This window comes from Oryctolagus cuniculus, chromosome 1, assembly GCF_964237555.1.
Source record: "Oryctolagus cuniculus chromosome 1, mOryCun1.1, whole genome shotgun sequence".
Taxonomy (NCBI): Eukaryota; Metazoa; Chordata; class Mammalia; order Lagomorpha; family Leporidae; genus Oryctolagus; species Oryctolagus cuniculus.
This window is the reverse complement of record NC_091432.1, coordinates 219,970,627-219,985,126: the sequence shown is the minus strand read 5'-3', so window position 1 is coordinate 219,985,126 and position 14,500 is coordinate 219,970,627. Positions and strand designations below refer to the sequence as shown.

The window sequence follows — 14,500 nt, the reverse complement described above, 5'->3', positions numbered from 1 at the left end:
CATATACATTCATTTTTAATTTTTTGTTTCAATTTTTTATTTATATGAATGGAACAAATTTCAGTTTTAAGAACATAATGACACTTCCTGTCCCATCCTCCCTCCCTCCATCCCTCCTATCCTCCTCCTACTTCCTTTCTTATTTTTCTTTTAATTTTGTGATAATATACTTTTTTTTCTTTGACAACATGCAAATAATTTTAATGTATCTTGTTCTGAAATAATTATTATTCATTCTATAATTTCCAAATGATACATGAATATATAAAATATAAAGTGAAAATTTTATGCCTCCAAGCCCCATATTCCCCATCATACCCCAGAGGTAAAATGGTCAACAGAGGGCATATACCTTTACATATGCAGATGTGATATTGCCACGGACATTCATGCGAAAGGGGAAACAGATACAGGCTTAAGACTATGTCTAGCTCTACAAACACATCTCTGTCTCCGTCTCCATGAGCTCTACCATCTATAACAAATATATATATTATATTCTGTTATCTGTTTTCACTAAGTATACTTTTTAGTATCCTCGTGGATACACAGATAAATGTGTTATCTTTATAAAGAACTATTTAGTCATGCATTTATATATGACTTTTTCACACATTAGTCTAGTTCTCTATCAGACCAGTAGATAGATTTCTTTAAATTTCTTTGTGATTATAAACAAATATACATATACCTTTGGCCCACATGATAATCTTGTGCCATTTAATTCTCTTTATTTACCCCCACTAGAACATTGCTGTACTTTGAAAGCTAGGAATGGAAAAATCCTCCAGTTCAAATCCAGTCACACTTATTAATCCCTCCTTCTTGAACAGTCAGGAGCTAAACACTGAAAGAACCACACACTGCTCAAGAAACAGGTGAGAAAGATGAATTGAGCACCCATTATGGGCCCAGTCATTTACATCTTACTTTATCTCCTAAACAATAGACTTTAAGGTTAAGCAACACAATCAATGGAGTTATATAATTTGCTAAAGGTTACAGCTATTAAGACTTGAGTCCAAATTCAAAATAGTATCTTATGATATCAAATCAGTGTCCTGTTAGGTTTAACATTAAAAGAGGATGTCATATAGTTTTCTACAGAAAAATAAAATGCTTCAGCAACAATGGGGGAAAGCTGCCTTAAGATAGCTGAGGTGACTCAAAAGACTTCCTGAAGATGAAATCTTAGACCAACCTGAAGCATGAATGAAACCTCAGTGATGTGAGCCTGTCATCCTAGGAGCTCAATGCTTTGGCAGTTACGTCACAGCAGGTTTTGTTGTGAACTGCTCTTGACGTGGCACGCATCCAGTGGCTTTTCTCTGTGTAACAAGTCCTCCATTCCTTGAACAATGAAAACTTGCTCCAATTCCATCTACCAGCTGACTGCTTTCCAAGCCACATTTCATTTGATCACCTCCAGTAATGGAGAACCCAATACCATGCTATATTTACAGGACTGTAGTTTTAAAGATTTCTTAAATTATGTTGAAGCAAATTTGCTTTTTGTTAATTTTTGGGTGAACTTGCAATAATGCTTGGCAGCAGAGAGTTAAGACCTGGTTCTGTCATTCTGTCACACTGGTAAAGTCATGTGGTTGGCTAAAAGCTCATTCTTATCACTTGTAGAAAGAGATTCAACTAAACTCTGCAGATTTGGGCTGAGGATTACATTTAAGTTGATTGCTGCATAGTTCCATTTTTAGCACATGGTAGTGGATCAATCAATTGTAGGCATTATTGTCCTTGACCCTGTTTTCCACCCAGGTGTCATCAGTTGCTAGCACAAGATAACCATTTGCCAGACCCCTCTTCTGTGGGCACACTCCATTCTCACTTTCAGCTCAGAAGGCTTGCTCTTAAGACACCCTTCAACATCATGATCTGGCTATAGTTTGCAAATGTCCCTTTTACCAGAAGTGACTGGGGTTTTCCAGATGTGGCCTGACCAGGGCAGCATAAATGAAGTCATTGCTTCCCTTAATCTACCCTCTCTACTTTTAGAGGTTGTGTTTCGTTTTTTTTGCAATCACGTCATGCCCTACATTCTCATTAAGCTTGGGGTCAGCTAACACAGACATATAAGCTCAAAGGAGGAGGGAGTACTTCTTTACTGCCTCTCATCTTTTTGTCCGTTTCAAGGGCCCTTTAGAAATTCGGACTCTGTCCGATAACTGTGTCAGCATCTGATTGGGTAATGGTGCTGGGAATAGAACCGTAGGTCAAAGTTTCTGTAATTCCCGGAGAAGTGGCTTCCGGGCTCACCCTTGACTCCTTTGCAAGCCATCCCTAGCTCATTCTTATCTGCTGATACAACGATGAATTAGTGTGTGGTGTCCCTCTTTCACCTCTTGCTTCCTATCCCAGCAGGCCTGAGTCCTGTCTCCAATGAGGAAGATTTCATTTCCGGCATTTGAGAAGAGTGGTCACTCTGACCCATGATTTCCCCTCCAGGGAAAGCTTGAAGCATGACTGACCCTTGATTTATGGATCTCCGCTGCTACAGTTTATTACCCAGCACTTTCGTGTTGGATCTCTCTCTCTTTCTCTCCATCCGCCTATCCAGCCTTTGAGCACCTCCAACACTTCTCTCCATGACTTCACCTTCTGAGTTCTCCTGTCTCTGTTGTGTAAATGCAAACGTTGCTTTGGTGCCCATGATGTACAAAATTCTGTGCTATGTACCTGTGGCAGTCATTTCATTTCAGCCTAACAGCCCTACAAAATAAGTCTGTTTCTATTTCCATTTTATAAATGAGGAAGTCTCAGAGAATAGAAGTGACTTGTCCTAAGAGGCTCTAAAGCCTGCATCCTTTCTGCTGCAATATGCTGCTTTAAATCATGACTAATACTGATATAGATAGCATCTCATCCTCCCAACAACACTGTTATTCCCATGTCACTGATGTGATCATGAAGAGCTAGTGCCATTGGTGAATATGCTTATGATCCAAACAGCTATTAAGTTATAGACCTAGGATTTGAGTCTGGCACAGCAATGCCAAACACTTCATCTTAATTCTAAGCAATCAGGAACCCTTATTCTAACATTGCCTGTTACTAACATATGGTATCCCTGTAAAGACAAATCATTTCCTTCAAACCTCAGTTTCCCCGTCCCTGTAGAAAGAGACGTTGTGGGGCAGATGGTTGGCCTAGTGGTCAAACATCCACATTCCAAATCAGAGTACCTGGATTTGATTCCCTGTTATGCTTCATATTCCAGTTTATTTTTAAAGCACACCCTAGGAAGCAGCATGTAATGGTTCAAATAGTTATCTCCCTGACCTGGTTGGAGTTCCTGGCTCCTGGCTTCTGCTTGGCTCAGCTCTGGCTATTGCAGGCAGTTGGGTAGTGAACCAGTGGATGAGAACTCTCTCTGTTTGTCTGCCCTTCTCTCTATCTCACTTTCTTCATCTCAAAGTTAAAACAAAATTTTTTTAAAAAACTTTTATTTAACAAATATAAATTTCCAAAGTACAGCTTTTGGATTACATTGGTCTCCCCCCTTCCCCCCCATAACTTCCCTCCCAACTGCAACCCTGCCATCTCCAGCTCCCTCTCCCATTCCATTCACATCAAGATTCATTTTCAATTCTCTTTATATACAGAAGATCAATTTAGTATATATTAAGTATAGAGTTCAACAGTTTGCACCCACACGGAAACACAAAGTGTAAAATACTGTTTGAGTACTAGTTATAGCATTAATTCACATTGGACAACACATGAAGGACAGAGATCCCACATGGAGAGTTAAGAGCACAGTGACTCCTGTTGTTGGCTTAACAATTTGACATTCTTGTTTATGGTGTCAGTAATCTTCCTAGGCTCTTGTCATGAGTTGCCAAGGCTATGGAAGCCTTTTTTTTAACTATTATTTAATGAATATAAATTTCCAAAGTACAGAATATGGATTACAATGGCTCCCCCCCCATAGCATCCCTCCAACCCGCAACCCTCCCCTTATCCACTCCCTCTCCCCTTCCATTCACATCAAGATTCATTTTCAATTATCTTTATATACAGATCAGTTTAGCATACATTAAGTAAAGATTTCAACAGTTTGCTCCCACACAGAAACATAAAGTGAAAAATACTGTTTGAGTACTAGTTATAGCATTAAATCTCAATGTACAGCACACTAAGGACAAAGATCCTACATGAGGAATAAGTGCACAGTGACTCCTGTTGTTGACTTAACAAATTGACACTCTTGTTTATGGCATCAGTAATCACCCTAGGCTCTTGTCATGAGCTGCCAAGGCTATGGAAGCCCCCTGAGTTCACTGACTCTGATCATATTTAGACAAGGCCATGGTCAAAATGGAAGTTCTCTCCTCCCTTCAGAGAAAGGTACCTCCTTCTTTGATGACCCATTCTTTCCACTGGGATCTCACTCGTGGAGATCTTTCATTTAGGTTTTTTTTTTCCCCCAGAGTGTCTTGGCTTTCCATGCCTAAAATACTCTCATGGGCATTTCAGCCAGATCCACATGCCTTAAGGGCTGATTATGAGACTTAGATTAGGAGACTATTCCTATGAGTTCTAAGATTCTCTGAGGCAAAGGCTGAACCTCTGCAGACAAAGCATCAGGGAATGCTGGAAGAATTGCCCTCTCCAAACTCATTTTGATTTATTACCTATTTTTGTGATTCCCTGGATCAGACAATGGCTCTCCACTTCCCAAAGAATGAAATCCAGATATTTCAGCATGGTCTACAAGACTGTGGATGAGCTAGTCTCTGGCAAGTTCACTAGTCTTTTATCTGTTCTTGACACTTGCTGTTTCCAACAACTGGCAGTTTTAGCCTTCTGTCTAACTTATTATGGGCTGCTTCCTCTGTTTTCTCATTTACTGGAAAAAATTTTGTTTCATCACTGAATACTTAGATCGGCTAATACAGCCTCTGGGGAGGCTTTAGGCATTCATCTTATGTACTCCCATAGCACCCTGACTATTCTCCATCCTAGTTCTCTGCCTCTGAATTAGAAACTGTCAATGTTCTGTTAGTATTTATGTCTGCTCATCTCCTCTTCTGACTTATAAAGACACTCAAGGTTTAAACCAGTTCATGTCTACCTCTAGTGCCTGGTACACAAAGGATGCCTAATGCCATCATCATGATGGTGGCAGTGGTGGTGGCAATGACGATAATATTTGCTTGTGTATACCAGGTGCTTACTATGTACCAAACACCTTTCTGTATGTTTTACCTAGTCGTCACTATAACCCTATGAGGTGAACAATGAACTACTCATTTTTCATAGATGAGGAAACAGAGACAATAAGTAACTTCACACCAGCACAGAAAGGAAAACAACACAATACCCCTAACTGCAATCACGGGGAAACAACACCTCGACCTGTTTCTTGATGACATTTTGGTCCAACCCCCACTCAGTTCTTCTCAAGACAGCCAGAAATATTTTCAAACACTCCAGTCCAAAATCAGCTGCTTTGCTTCTTAAACCTTTCAGTAACTCCCCTACTTACTCTTGACTCAATAACCCTAGATCATACTTATTAAAACTTGCAGGTTCATTTTTTTCTTTAAATAATACTTTGTGGTAGATACAGTTATTGTTCCCATCTTATGGGAAAGGTTAGGAAACTGAAGCACAAATGGTGGAGAAATCTTCTCAGTCTCACATGGCTAGTAAGAGGGTGAACTGGGTTTTGGACTTGAACAGCCAGTGTCTGGGAGCCTGTAGGTACACCAGTACTCCATAGCACCTCATTTCTAGGCTCCAGCAGCTTGGATCCTGTCCATTTCTCCAGTTTTACAAGTGTTTTCTGTATTCCAGCCATGCCCCAGAACTTTTATGTAACATGTTATCTCTATGCCTTTACTTACACTGTTATGCCTTGGCTACTTTTCTTTATCCAGCTCCTGTTCTCTTATGAGAGTCAACATAAGTTCTCCTTTCACTAGGACACCTTGGCATCTGCAGTCCTACTTAAGCATCTTTCTCTGTCTTCACACAGATCCTGTGACTTCTTTTATCACTACTGTTGTTACCTGCATTGTAATCTCCACTTGCCTGTCTTCCCACAGAATGGAAACTCCTCCTTATAATGAATGCCCAAATCATCAGTAAGGAGTGACTCTATCTTTTTGACTTCACAACAGCCCCATTTTTCAAATGCAGAAACAGGTTTAGAGTTGTTAAGTGACTTCCCCAAGTGTGTAGAGCTATTAGGGAACACAGTAAGAACTCAAACAAGAAGGGGTGAAAATTAAACTCCACAGGCTTCTCTTCGTGTATGTGTGTGGTGGAGGGGAGGGGACACTTGCCCAGGAGGAGAGAGGACTGTGGATAGAGTGTGATTATAAGTGATGAATTCTTGGCACCTCAGGAAATATTCCACCCAAGTGGTGAACTATACAAAGAGGACTTTTTGAAAGGCACCTCATAAATCGTGCCCACAAAACGTTCACACATAAGCCCAGTCCTTTTCCAGCCTCCACACAGGTGCCTAACACAGTCTCCCATTTATGGAGCCTGTTGTCATAAAACTCTTTCCCTCCCAGGGTATCAGAGGGGCATAGAGAGGACAGCAGGAGAGGGAGTCTCTCATCTGGCCTTGCAGGATGCTCAGGAGTCTTGAAGATGCTGGGAGGTAGATGGAGTTGGGTTCCACACAGAGGCACACCTTGACAATGGAGCTGACTTACAGTGTGGCCTGGGAAAATTTCCACATTTTTAATGAAAGTATGTCAGACGAGGTTAGAGGTTCTCAAGTGCAGTGATTTTGCACCCCAAAGCACATTTGGAAATGTATGGAGACAGTTTTATTGCCATGACTGTAGTGGAGGTACTATTGGCATGTGACATACTGAGGCTGTCATGCTGCTAAATATCCTGCAGGATTGTGCCCATCACAAAGAATTATTCAGCCCCAAGTGCCAATAGTGCCATTGATTTTAAACAATACACTGGGTGATCTCAAAGATGCCTTCTAGCTTTATTTTTGCAGCCATCAGATCTCTCTTGGATCTTCGCTTTGGTACTGAAGAAAAGGCTTCTAGATAAATTCCTAATGATGACCACCATAGTACAGAATAATTCTTGCTAAGACTAGTGTTCAGGTAACCTTGATCCTGAGGCATCATTATTATGTCCCCCCAATATGTTCTTAATTTAAAAAAAATTTATTTATTTATTTCAGAGATAGAGTTACAGAAAGATATAGGGAGAGACAGAGAGAGATCTTCCATCTGCTGGTTCACTTTCCAAATGGCCACAACAGCCGGAGCTGGGCCAATCCAAGCTGGGCCAGCAGCCAAGAGCTTCTTCCATGTATCACACATGGGTGCAGAGGCCCAAGCACCTGAGCCATCCTACACTGCTTTCCCAAGCCATAGCAGAGAGCTGGATCAGAAGAGAAGCAGCCAGGAAGCAAACCAGTGCCCATTTAGGATGCTGGCGCCATAGGTAGAGGCTTAGCATACTAAGCCACAGCATCGGCCCCAATTTTCTTTTTTAAATTGACACATAATGGTTGTACCTATTTGTGGGGCATAGGTACAGTGTGATAACTTCAATACATGCATACAATATGTAATGACCAAATCATAATAATCAGCATTTCCATCACCTCATCATTTCTTTGTATCTGGAGTGTTCAAATTCTGTTTCTCCAGTTTTTCATTATAGTCTCCCTACTGTGCTATAGAAGTTACTCCTTCTATCTGACTATACTTGGGGACCCATTATCCAGCTGCCTACTTATGTCTCCTCTGCCATACCCTTACTAGTCTCTAGTAGTCACTATTCCACTTCTCTGAGATCAACTTTTTAAGCTCCTTTTATGACTGAGAACATGTGGTATTTGTCTTTCTATGTCTACCTTATTTCACTTAACATAATGTCCTCCAGATTCATCCATTTTCACTTAAATGACAGATTTGATTGTGTTTTATGGCTTAAAAGTATTCAATTGTTTATATGTACTACATTTTCTTTATCAGTTCATCTGCTGTAGACACCTTGGTTGAATCTGTATTCTGTGAATAAAAGCTGACTTAAACATAGGGGTGCAAGAATCTCATAGATATGCTTATCTCATTTCCTTTGTGTTCATACCTAGAAGTGGAACAACTGCATCATATGGTAGATCTGGAAGAACTCACCCCCAATACTGTTCTCCAATAGTGGTGGTACTAATTTACATTCCCACAAACAGTATATGAGAGTGACCTTTTCTCTGTATCATTCCCAGAATTTTTTTTGCCTTTTTTTTTTTTTGATAATAGCCATTCTGACTATGGGATGCTATCTCATTGTGGTTTTGATTTTCATTTCCTGATAACTACTGATGCTAGGCATTTTATCACATACTTGTTAGCTGTTTGTATATCTTTTGAGAAATTTTTATTCAGAATTCTATATAGCAGCATCTATCACCTATTGGAAGTTTACTCTGTGTTAGGCATTAGGCATTTCTCATACTTAATTTCCAACTATGATGAGAACATCATCACTATTTTAGAAAGAGGAAAAAATGAGACATACAGAATAGTGCTAATTTGTGGTCATATGTCTTTAGGCATTGACAAAAGACAAGCATGGAATGCAAAATTTCTAGATTTCCTGACTAGAATAAAAGAGTGGGAGAGTTAGAGAAGCAGGGTAGCAGTTGGAGAGGGTCTTTGTGGGTTTAAACTTCAGTTTACACGCCCAACTCCAGTGGGCAATTTGATGTTTGACCTTGGTCAAGGATGCCATTGCTCTCAGCTTTGCTTGGGCTCCTCACCTATTAAATGGAAGTGCGGGGGGGGGCGGCGCCGTGGCTCACTTGGCTAATCCTCTGCCTATGCTGCCGACATCCCATATGGGCACTGGGTTCTAGTCCCGGTTGCTCCTCTTCCAGTCACAGCTCTCTGCTGTGGCCTGGGAGGTCAGTGGAGGATGGCCCAAGTGCTTGGGCTCCTGCACCTGCATGGGAGAACAGGAAGAAGCACCTGGCTCCTGGCTTCGGATCGGCACAGCGCCAGCCGTAGTGGCCATTTGGGGAGTAAACCAACGGAAGGAAGAACTTTCTCCCTCTCTCTCTCTCTCACTGTCTATAACTCTACCTGTCAAAATAAAAAAAAAAAAATGGAAGTGTGAAGAACAATATGTTTAGGACTATTCTGAAGGTTATATAAGATTTTAAAGATGTAGGTAAAATATACTTCCAGCGTCTAGCACATGGTAGGTACATGTCAAATTTTAGTCACTATTACTATTGGATTTTTAAAATCATTATTATAATAAGTCTTATTTGAATAGAGCCCCAAGGCTAATAATGTCTTTCTAATCCTAGAGCTCCACTTCCTAGAAGTGAAAATGTTAAGTCAAAGGTTACACTCCTCATTCATTTTTTTACACATTGCACAATCGAAGAGGAGAGGTTTTAAGGTAATCTTTGAATAGGTATCTGAAATACAATAGTCCCTCCTAACTTGCACAGGAAACATACCATGACCTCCAGTGGATCCTGAAAGCATGGATAATCCTGAGCCCCATATATACTGTGATTTTTAAACTATATATACATACTTTTGATAGTTTAATTTGACACAGTTAAATTAGCACAGTAAGAGATTAAAAACTATACATAATAATAAAGTAGAATAATTATAAACAATATACAAGAGTATTTTTTAAGAGTTTGTTATAAGTGCAAGCTTTTGATTGAGTGGGTAAGATGCCTGATCAGAGAGCTTGGGTTCAATGTCCAGCTCCAGGTCCTGAATCCAACTTCCTGTTAATATGGCTCCTGGTTGGCAGCAGCGATGGATCAGGTAATTGAGCTCCTGCCACCCACATGGGCGATATGGATTGAGTTCACAGCTCCTGGCTTTGACCTGGCCCTTGTGGACATTTGGGGGATGAACCAGCAGGTGGCAGAGCACTCTCTCTCTCCCAGTCTCTCCCTCTCTCTCCCTTCTCCCCCTGCCTCTTAAACCAATACATAAATATGCAGAATTTTTTTAATGTTGCAGAATTTTAGTTCTTAAAGTTTGTTGAAAATTATATAATTCAAAAGTAAAGTTATTTTGGTACAGAGTGTTTTGAAATCCATGCATAGTTTTTTTTCATAATAGGTAGTTTTCCACAAAGTTTATGAAGACTTCTTGTATGCATGGATTTCCATACTTTTTGCACCAAGACAAACTTATCTTTAAATACCATTTTCCATGAACTTGTTCTGGAAATAAAACTGTACTGTAATAAACTTGCCAGTATCACTGTTTTTATACTGTGGGGCTATTATTAAGTAAAATAAGGGCTACTTGGATAACAGCACTGCATTACTGTGACAGTCTGATAAATGAGATAGCTACTATTTGACTAATGGAAAAAAGAGGGTAGCATATACTGCTTGGAAATGCTGAACTAAGGGATGATTTACATCCTGGGAGGGATGGAGCAGGATTGCATGAGAGTTCAGCATACTAATTAGCATGCATGCAATTTCAAACTTAAGAAGTCTTAATTTCTGAAGTTTTCCATTTAATATTTTTGGACTGTACTTGTCCATAGGTACCTAAAACCACATAAAGTGAAATGATGGGTAAGGGGACTACTGTACTACACACAGGTCAGAAATGGATAAGATATTGTTAGGACAAGATGTTGTCACTTGTCTGTTGCCCTTGGTTCACCACCTCGCACACCTCACCCCAGATCTGGGCGTCCTCCTTACCTGCTGTTGTCTCATCCTACCTTTCAGGAAGGCTCACCTGATCCTGCGGCGGCTAGAGAGGGTGAGCAGCCACTGCTCCAGCCTCCTGCGAAGCGCCTATATCCAGAGCCGCGTGGACACCGTGCCCTACCTTTTCTGCCGCAGCGAGGAGGTCCGGCCCGCAGGCATGGTGTGGTACAGCATCCTCAAAGACACCAAAATCACGTGTGAGGAGAAGATGGTGTCCATGACCCGAAACACGTACGGAGAATCTAAGGGCCGGTGAGGGAGGGAACTGCCCTCCATGAGCACAGAGACTCTCCATGGGAAGGGGAGCAGCACTCTCGTGGATCCTGGGGCCTGGGTGGGCTGGGAGACAGCAGAGGACGGGCCTGGCAGAGGAAGCTTGCCAGCAAGGCCAAAGCAAACTGTTTCTCCTGTGGATAGCAGAGAACTTTGTAACCAATGGAATTATTCATTTTTCTCTATCCTTTATTTTTTCTAAGATATTATTATTTGACTCTATCAAAAGTCTCTCCTTTTTAAACCTTTTCGTATGGATGGCGGTCAGTCTCAAGGCAGGAGCTTTCAGGTGGAGACCAAGCGGCCTTTCCTCTCCTTCATCCCTCCTGCCACACTCAGCTTCCTTCCTGGATGGACCCCTGGAGGAGACCTAAGGAAGACAGTTTGACCTTCAGCTTCAGGAAGGAAGCCCAGTCCAGAGGATTGTTGCAGTGAGGAAGCTCGGGTCTTTAAGGACTTTCTTTCTCTCTCTCTCTCTCTCTCTCTCTCTCTCAGACTGAGTTTGCAGGACCCCGTCTCTTCCTGCTACCTGTGGGTCTGCTCAGAGTCCCCGCAGACCTATCCATGCATTAAAAATTCCTATTGTCTCTCTTTCTGTTTGGGTGGTTTTCTTACCAATGATATACATTCCAGGGACCTCTGTTTTTATTCACTCAACAAACATTTACTGAGTGTCTACTCTATGCCTGCAACAGAGCATGCAACTAAAGACAGAAAAACTTCCTGCCCTCAAGGAACTTATGGCCCAGTGATTATTACAGAGAAGCAGTCTGGTGGCTTCAGCTTCTGAGGAGAAATAATGAAGGGTCTCTGCACTCATTGTTGGGTCCTGAAACACACTGGAGGAATTCTGAAATGATACTTAAGCCCAGAGGATGAGGAAGAATAATCCAGACAGAGGTGGAAAAAGTGGGTTTGTTCCAGGCAGAAGGGAATCCATGAAAAAAAGAAAAGAACAGAACAGAACAGAAAAGAAATCAACCCCAGGATGAAAGAAAGTGTATCTCTTTGGAGGTCTGAAAGCACTTTAGTTAGAATAAGAATTGATGGGCTGGCACTGTGGCAAAGCTGGTCAAGCTGCTGTCTGCAGTGTTAGCATCCCATACAGACACCAGTTCAAGTCCTGGCTGTTTCACTTTGTATCTAGCTCTCTGCAAATATGTCTGGGAAAGCAGCAAGTGATGGCCCAAGTACTTGAGACCCTGTACCCATGTGGGAGACCCAGAAGAAGCTCATGGCTCCTGGTTTCTGTCTGGCCCAGCCCTGGTCATTGTGGTCATTTGGGGAATGAACCAGCAGATGAAAGATTCTCTCTCTCTCTCTCTCTCTCTCTCTCTCTCTCTCTCTCTTCTCCTCCTCCTCCTCCTCCTCCTCTTCCTCCTCCTCCACCTCCTCCTCCTCTCTCTATAACTCTGCCTTTCAAATAAAAAAGAAGGATTGAAGTAGGAAGTGACAGGAGGTGATGTTGGGCATTGGAATCCCTTGGACAGGAAATCTAACATTATTTTGAAATAACCAGGAGCCACTGCAGGACTTTAACAAAGGAATAAAATAGTCACCATGCTCTTAAAGAAAAAGTTACATGGTGAAAGATAGCCTGGGGAAAGGCTAGATGAGAGAGTAAAGTATCATTTTCCAGGCAAAAAGTGAAGACAGCTTGGATCCTGGAGTCACGGGGAATGCATACAAATATTAGAATTTCCTTTTACCTATTTATTTTTTAAGCAACAAAATTGGGGTATAAATGGAATTTCCTTTTCAGTGGCTATTATACTGTCACCAGTGCATTTCTCAGGAGGGTAATGAGTACCAAGAGGCATTATACATTCTAAACACCCTGGAATTAGCTCAGATAAGCTAGCTTGCTGGAGGAAATAGGATGTGTAAGGCAAGTATATCATAATACAAGGGTGATACCGGTTAATGAGAGTAGAGGAGGGCACTGTGGGAATTCAGAAGAGGAAAAGATCCTGAATATTAGTGAAATAGAGGAAGCCCAAGCTTTATGTGATTCTCAGTTTGGATGAGTACTGATGAGATTAAGAATCTCCTTCCTGAGACCTGGAAGAAGCTCCTAGCTTCGGATCGGTGCAGCTCCAGCCATCGCGGCCAACTGGGGAGTGAACCAATGGATGGAAGACACTCTCTCACTCTCTCTCTCACTCTCTCTCTCTCTCTCTCTGCCTCTCCTTCTCTCTATGTAACTCTGACTTTCAAATAAATCTTAAAAAAAAAAACAAAAAAAGAATCCCCTTCCTGAAAACCTTGCAGAACTTTTCCCCTCCAGGACTCCAATCCACACTAGGAGAACAGGTAATGCAAAGTTAAACAAAGCAGAGAGAGAATCTTCCACACAACTTAAGTGTTTGAGATCTCAACTTCCAACAATATAAGCTCAAGTTTCTCTTTCAAGAAATTTTATCATTGCTGGGTTTATATTTCTGCAAAAGGGTATGGTTGGACATTCTTAAAAAGATCTATTTATTTATTTGAAAAAAATACAGATATAGATAATAGATCTACCATCCACTGGATCACTCCCTAAATGACTGCAACAGCTGGGGTAGACCAGGTTGAAGTCAGAAACCAGGAGCTCCATCTGGGTCTTCTACATGGGTGGCAAGAATTCAAGTACTTGAGTTATCATTTGCTGCTTCCCCAGAGTATTAGCAGGGAGCTGAATTGGAACCAGAGCAGTCAGGACTCAAACTGACACTCCAATATGGGAATGCAGTTTTCCCAAGCAGTGGCTTACCCACTATGTCACAATTCTCTCCCCTAAATGGGTGCATTTTAAGTGGACAAATTCTTCCTATGTGTTGGTCCCAGGGATAGTGTATCCAGAGAGGAAACAACATTTTATCAAAAGAAAATAATCTTACCTTCAGTGAGTGCTTGCATTGAGCCAAGGCCTATGCTGAGCGCCTCTCTGAGTACCCTTTCTTGATCCCTGGGTCCCAGCCCCTCTCAAAACCACTCCATTGCTAGAGCTTTCCATTTTCTTGGCCCACTCTGAGGAAAATTTTCACTCAACAGTCACAGCTAATTAAACTACCCAATAGGCTTTGTCAGTGATCTGATCTTGATTAAATTTCATTCTGGCTTCAATGTTTTTTTTTTTTGATAGATTTTTTTTTATTTAGTAAATATAAATTTCCAAAGTACAGCTTATGGATTACAGTGGCTTCCCCCCCCCCATAATTTCCCTCCCACTTGCACCCCTCGCATCTCCCGCTCCCTCTCCCATTCCATTCACATCAAGATTCATTTTCAATTCTCTTTATATACAGAAGATCAATTTAGTATATACTAAGTAAAGATTTCATCCGTTTGCACCCACACAGAAACACAAAGTGTAAAATACTGTTTGAGTACTAGTTATAGCATTAATTCACATTGGACAACACATTAAGGACAGATCCCACATGAGGAGTAAGTGCACAGTGACTCCTGTTGTTGACTTAACAATTTGACACTCTTGTTTATAGCGTCAGTAATCTCCCTAGGCTCTAG

General features: G+C 41.3%; 1 protein-coding gene across 9 annotated transcripts in view; it reads left to right on the top strand.

Annotated features, from left to right (window-relative positions):
* The window catches only part of ASTN2 (astrotactin 2), a 1,032,549-nt gene extending 1,020,969 nt beyond the window's left edge, over window positions 1-11,580 (top strand). For all 9 annotated transcript variants that reach the window (XM_070066427.1, XM_070066421.1, XM_070066416.1 and 6 more), the window contains one exon: window positions 10,733-11,580. In XM_070066427.1, the coding sequence (XP_069922528.1) occupies window positions 10,733-10,970 (238 nt within the window). In that variant the 3' untranslated portion in view covers window positions 10,971-11,580. The remainder of the gene's footprint in view (window positions 1-10,732) is intronic.
* The last annotated feature ends 2,920 nt before the right edge of the window (window positions 11,581-14,500 follow it).